A 7,092-nucleotide genomic window follows, 5' to 3' on the forward strand; every position below is an offset into this window, starting at 1 on the left:
AACATGTATTTCAGTTCTTATATTGTGTGCTGGTGGTAAATAGAAGTTGTGGCTTTTTTCTTAACAGGAAATTGTTTAGAATTCTGCAGGTTGTATAAATGTACTTGTTCTTTGCTTGCTAGTTTTATGGGTTACAATATTTTACTAACTAATTTTTATGATGTACATAAGGCTTTTCGGTATATGGTATGCAATATAACTGACACAGTCCGCTAGTTAATGTCATTTTTTTTTTGAGACAGAGTTTCACTGTTGTTGCCCAGGCTGGAGTGCAATGGTGTGATCTTGGCTCGCTGCAACCTCTGCCTCCTGGGTTCAAGTGATTCTCCTGCCTCAGCCTTCCCAAGTAGCTGGGATTACAGGCATGAGCCACCACACCCGGCTAATTTTGTATTGTTAGTAGAGATGGGGTTTCTCCATGTTTGTTAGGCTGGTCTCGAACTCCTGACCTCAGGTGATCCGCCTGCCTCGGCCTCCCAAAGTGCTAGGATTACAGGCATGAGCCACCATGCCTGGCATTAATGTCACATTAACTAGGGCACTGTGTCTCATGCCTGCAATGCCAGGACTTTGGGAAGCTGAGGTGGGTGGGTCATTGAGGTCAAAAGTTTGAGGCCAGCCTGGCCAACATGGTGAAACCCTATATCTACTAAAAATACAAAAATTAGCCAAGCATGCTGGCATGTGCCTATTATCCCAGGTACTCAGGAGGCTGAGGCAAGAGAATGGCTTGAACCCAAAAGGTGGAGGCTGCAGTGAGCCAAGATTGGGCCGTTGCACTCCAGCCTGTTGCGACAAAGTGAAACTTCATCTCAAAAATAAAAAAATACAAAAATTTTTTTTTAAATGTCACAATGTGCCTTTTCTGCATAGATATAGGTAATTTAATGACAGTTATTCAGAAAAATATTGTATTAACTTTTTTTTTTTAGATAAAGTCTCACTTTGTCACCCAGGCTGAAGTACAGTGTTGCAATCTCAGCTCACTGCAACCTCTGCCTCTTGGGTTCAAGCGATTCTTGTGCCTCAGCCTCCTGAGTAGCTGGGACTACAGACGTAGGTCACCATGTCTGGCTAAATTTTGTAATCTTTTCTTACCTTCTCAGTGCTATGATTGTTTGAAAATACAGAATTTCCATTGATTTTGGTTATCCTTACATGAGCTTGTTGTGGACTATTTACCAATATAGTATATCATGTGGTCCTTTAGCATTTATTTGTATACAGTAAATATGCTGTAAATATGAAGAATATATACTTTTCATTGATGTGACAGTGATATGTTTTTTGCAAACTGTTAGACACTTTAGGGTCACAGTGGAAAAATACTTCTTACTTTAGGCTTATACACATTTGTGCACTGTCAGTGTTTTGTCGTGATATTGGAAATATGGTTCCATAGAAATGATTTGAAGTACATGTAATACCCCTTTATCTAATAAAGAATCTTATGCTTTTGTGTTCCTAAACTTTGAAGATCATGTTTGGGAAGTTTAAAATAAGTATTTTTTTGTGTCACATTTACACATTTCAGTATTATTTACCATCTGTACTGAACTGGAAACCTATTGGTGTTTATATTTTGTAGATATCTCTTCCAAATGCATGATGAAGGAGTTCTTGTCAACTGCACAAGGCAATAGAGAAGTGTTCCACACAGGAACATTGGAAAGACATGAAAGTCATCACATTGGAGACTTTTGCTTTCAGGAAACTGATAAAGATATTCATAACTTAGAGTTTCAGTGGCAAGAAGATGAAAGAAATGGCCATGAAGTACTCATGACAGAAATCAAAAAGTTGACTGGTAGTACAGACCAATATAATCAAAGTCATGTTAGAAACAAGCCTATTAAAGATCAGCTTGGATCAAGCTTTTATTCACATCTGCCTGAACTCCACATATTTCAGACCCAAGGGAAAATTGATAATCAAGTTGAGAAGTCTATCAACAATGCTTCCTCAATTTCAACAGCCCAAAGAATTTCTTGTAGGCCCAAAACCCATATTTCTAATAACTATGGGAATAATTTCCTGAATTCTTCGTTACTCACACAAAAACAGGAGGTACGCATGAGAGAAAAGTCTTTCCAATATAATGAGAGTGGCAAAGCCTTTAATTATAGCTCACTCTTAAGGAAACATCAGATAATCCATTTAGGAGAGAAACAATATAAATGTGATGTATGTGGCAAGGTCTTTAATCGGAAGCGAAACCTAGCATGCCATCGTAGATGTCACACTGGTGAGAAACCTTACCGGTGTAATGAGTGTGGCAAGACCTTCAGTCAGACGTATTCCCTTACATGCCATCGTAGACTTCATACTGGAGAGAAACCTTACAAATGTGAAGAATGTGACAAAGCTTTCAGTTTCAAATCAAACCTTAAAAGACATAGGAGAATTCATGCTGGAGAAAAACCATACAAGTGTAATGAATGTGGCAAGACCTTTAGTCAGACGTCATCCCTTACGTGCCATCGTAGACTTCATACTGGAGAGAAACCTTACAAGTGTAATGAGTGTGGCAAGACCTTTAGTCGGAAGTCATCCCTTACATGCCATCATAGACTTCATACGGGAGAGAAACCTTATAAGTGTAATGAATGTGGCAAGACCTTCAGTCAGGAGTTAACCCTTAAATGCCATCGTAGACTTCATACTGGAGAGAAACCTTACAAGTGTAATGAATGTGGCAAGGTTTTTAATAAAAAAGCAAACCTTGCACGTCATCATAGACTTCATAGTGGAGAGAAACCCTACAAGTGTACTGAGTGTGTCAAGACGTTCAGTCGAAATTCAGCACTTGTAATTCATAAGGCTATTCATATTGGAGAGAAACGTTACAAGTGTAATGAGTGTGGCAAGACGTTCAGTCGAATTTCAGCCCTTGTAATTCATACAGCAGTTCATACTGGAGAGAAACCTTACAAGTGTAATGAATGTGGCAAGGGTTTTAATCGAAAAGCTCACCTTGTGTGTCATCATAGACTTCATACTGGAGAGAAACCTTACAAGTGTAATGAATGTGGCAAGGTTTTTAATCGAAAAACACACCTTGCACATCATCATAGACTTCATACTGGAGATAAACCTTACAAGTGTAATGAATGTGGCAAGGTTTTTAATCAAAAAGCACACCTTGCACGTCATCATAGACTTCATACTGGAGAGAAACCTTACAAGTGTACTGAGTGTGGCAAGGTTTTTAATCAAAAAGCAAACCTTGCACGTCATCATAGACTTCATACTGGAGAGAAACCTTACAAGTTTAGTGAGTGTGGCACAGTTCTTAATTGAAAAGCAAAGCTTGCACATCATCATACAATTCATACTGGAGAGAAACCTTATAAATGCAATGAGTGTGGCAAGACCTTCTGTCACAATTCAGTCCTTGTAATTTATAAGAATTCATACTGGAGAGAAACCTTACAAGTGTAATGAATGTTGCAAAATTTTTAACCAACAAGCACACCTTCCACATCATCATAGACTTCATAGTGGAGAGAAACCTTAGAAATGTGAAGCAAGTGACAAAGTTTACAGTCGCAAATCAAGCCTCGAAAGACAGGAGAATTCATACTGGAGAGAAAGCTTACAAAGGTGAAGAATGTCACAAAGTTTTCAGTCACAAGTCAAACCTTGAAAGACATAAAATAATTCATACTGCAGAGATACCATAAAATTGTAAGAGTTTGTGACAAGGCTTTCGGGCATGATTCACACCTGGCACAACATCCTAGAATTTATACTGGAGAGAAACCTTACAAGTGTAATGAGTCTGGCAAAGCCTTAATGAGCAGTCAACACTTATTCACCATCAGGCAATCCATGGTGAAGGAAACTTTACTGATGTATTGATTGTCACCAAGTCTTCAGTAATGCTACAACCTTTGCAAATCACTGGAGAACCCATAAGGAAGAGAGAGCATAGAAGTGTAATAATTGGCAAATTTTTCAGACATCGTTCATACCTTGCAGTTTGTCGGTGAACTCATGCTGGAGAGAAACCTTACAAATGTCATGATTGAGGCAAGGTCTTCAGTCAAGCTTCATCCTATGCAAAACATAGGAGAATTCATACAGGAGAGAAACCTCAAGTGTGATGATTGTGGCAAAGCCTTTACTTCACGTTCACACCTCATTAGACATCAGAGAATCCATACTGGACAGAAATCTTAAAAATGTCATCAGTGTGGCAAGGTCTTCAGTCTGACTTCACTCCTTGCAGAATAGTAGAAAATTCATTTTTGAGGTAATTGTTCCAAATGCAATGAGTATAGCAAACCATCAAGCAGAAATTGACATTAAAGTGTTTACGTTAAGGGGATTGGGCCGGGTGCAGTGTCTCACGCCTGTAATCCCAGCACTTTGGGAGGCCAAGGTGGGTAGATCACTTGAGGTCAGGAGTTTCAGATCAGTCTGGCCAACAGACACGAGCCACTTTTCCCAGTTTGCTTTTTGTTCTGTAACAAAAACTGATAGGGATTTTTATGGATATTGTGTTGAATCTAAATCACATTGGGTTATATAATCATTTAACAATATTAATTTTTCCAAACCATCAATATGGGTTATATGTCTGTATATGTTTTTAATCATATTGATCTATGTTTGTAGATTTCAAGGTACAAACTTCTCACCTTTTTACTTTTATTCCTATTTCTTACTTTAAGTTCTCTAGCAAATGGAAGTGTTTTTAAATTTTCTTTTAAAATTGTATATTGTTAATGTATGGAAATTCAACTGATTTTTGTTGCTGATATTGTACTGTGCAGATACACTGAATGTGTTTGTTACTTCCAGTAGTATTTTGGTTGAGTCTTTGTGATTTTCTACACAGAAGATCATGTCGCCTACAAACAAATATAATTTTACTTCTTTCTTTCTGATTTGGACGTGTTTAATTTTGTTTGCTATTTCATTGCTCTGGATAGGACAGCCAGTATTTATTGAATAGAAGGGGTGAGAGCATTCTTCCATCACTTGAGATCCTACAGGAAAATCATTCCATGTTCCCTGCTTCATTATCTACTCGTTGGTCATTTCATGGATGGTCTATTGTTGAGGTAAATTTCCTTTTCTATCTATTTTGTTCAGGATTTCTATGATGAGTGGATTTTGAATTTTGTGAAATGCTTTTTCACCATCTATTGAGATGATGTGGTTTTCATCTTTCATTCTGTTCAAGTGGTATGTCACATTGATTTGCTTGAATATGTTGAACCATCTTTGCATCCCAGAAATAAATGGCACTTGAATATCTACAATCCTTTTTATGTCCTCTTGAATACAGCTTTTTAGTACAAGGGGTCTTCAAGAAGTTCATGGAAAAATACGTATTTTGCATATTATGAGAAAATTGTGTGTGAATTTCCCAGTTTTTGCACCAAAATAAATTGGTACAAATCTGTTATAACATGTCTGAACAGGCTGTAGTTTGAGGCACTCAGAAGGATAAGACATGAGTTTTAAAAGAGACTCTATCTGCCGGGAGCAGTGGCTCATGCCTGTAATCCCAGCATTTTGGGAGGCCGAGGTGGGCGGATCACCTGAGATCCAGAGTTCGAGACCAGCTTCACCAACATGGAGAAACAGCATCTCTACTAAAAATACAAAATTAGCCAGGCGTGGTGGTGCATGCCTGTAATCCCAGCTACTCTGGAGGCTGAGGCAGGAGAATGGCTCAAACCCGGGAGGCAGAGATTGCTGTGAGCCGAGATTGCACCATTGCACTCCAGCCTGGTCAACAAGAGCGAAACTCCATCTCAAAAAAAGAAAGAAAAGAAAAGAGACTCTTATCAAAGCAATATAAATCCTGCTAAAATTGAAACAAAAAGAAGCATCAGATTTACAATGAGACCAGATGCAGTGGCTCAGGCTTGTAATCCCAGCACTTTCAGAGGCCAAGACGGGTGGGTCACATGAGCCCAGGTATTCAAGACCAGCCTCGGCAACATGGTGAAACCCCCTTGTCTACAAAAAATACAAAAATTAGCTGGGCATGGTGGCACATGCGTGCAGAGCCAGCTGCTGTGGAGTCTGTGGTAGGAGTATTGCTCAAGCCTGGGAGGTTGAGGCTGCAGTGAGCTGTGATCATGCCACTGCACACTCCAGCATGGGTGACGGAGCGAGATACTGGCTCAAAAAAAGAATACTTATGGTAAAGGTTGGGTAGAGGAATAATGAAATCATTGATGCTTCATGAAAAGTTTATGGAGACGATGCCCAAAAGAAATAAACAGTTTGTAAATGGATAACTTAGTTTGAGTTGGGACAAGACAATGTTGAAGGTGATGCATGGAGTGGCAGGCACACCATCCACATCAGTTTTTTTGTTTGTTTTTGTTTGTGTTTTGTTTTTTGATTTTGTTTTTGTTTTTGAAATGGTGTTTTGCTCTGTCTCCCAGGCTGGAATGCAGTGGCACGATCTCAGCTCACTGCAACCTCTCCTCCTGGGTTCAAGTGATTCTCCTGTCTCTGCCTCTTTAGTAGCTGGGACTACAGGCGCACGCCACCACGTCGGCTAATTTTTGTATTTTTAGTAAGACAGGGTTTCACCATATTGGCAAGGCTGGTCTTGAACTCCTGACCTCGTGATCCGCCCGCCTCAGCCTCCCAAAGTGCGGGGATTACAGGTGTGAGCCATCATGCCCCCTCCACATCAGTTTTACAAAAAAAAATTAATCTTGTTTGTGCCACAGGGAAAAGGACTGACAGGTAACAGCAGAAACAATAGTCAGGAGTTCGAGAACAGGCTGATTAACATGGTGAAACCCCGTCTCTACTAAAAATACAAAAATTAGCTGGGTGTGGTGGTGGGCGCTTGTAATCCCAGTTACTCAGGAGGCTGAGGCTGCGGTATCACTTGAACCCGGGAGGCGGAGGTTGCAGTGAGCCAAGGCTGGGGCAAGAAGAGCAAAACTTTGTCTCAAAAAATAAAAATAAAAAAAATAAAAGATGTCAAGCCCCTTCTCTTCCTCTCTCCTCTCGTGGCGTATATTTGACTCCCCTTCTCGCCAGATCTTCTCACAAGACTTTCAGATTTAAGAGATTCCTGGCCAAGAAACAAAAGCAAAATCGTTCCATTCC

The 7,092-nt window shown here is 39.7% G+C and overlaps 1 protein-coding gene across 6 annotated transcripts in view; it reads left to right on the forward strand.

Annotated features, from left to right (window-relative positions):
- ZNF813 (zinc finger protein 813) overlaps window positions 1–5,270 on the forward strand; it is a 28,633-nt gene extending 23,363 nt beyond the window's left edge. For 4 of the 6 annotated variants that reach the window (XM_063719088.1, XM_054538259.2, XM_054538257.2 and 1 more), the window contains one exon: window positions 1,589–5,270. In XM_063719088.1, the coding sequence (XP_063575158.1) occupies window positions 1,589–3,300 (1,712 nt within the window). In that variant the 3' untranslated portion in view covers window positions 3,301–5,270. 6 annotated transcript variants of the gene reach the window in all.
- Window positions 5,271–7,092: the final 1,822 nt, after the last annotated feature.

The sequence above is a fragment of the Pongo abelii genome, chromosome 20 (assembly GCF_028885655.2).
Source record: "Pongo abelii isolate AG06213 chromosome 20, NHGRI_mPonAbe1-v2.0_pri, whole genome shotgun sequence".
NCBI classification, from domain to species: domain Eukaryota; kingdom Metazoa; phylum Chordata; class Mammalia; order Primates; family Hominidae; genus Pongo; species Pongo abelii.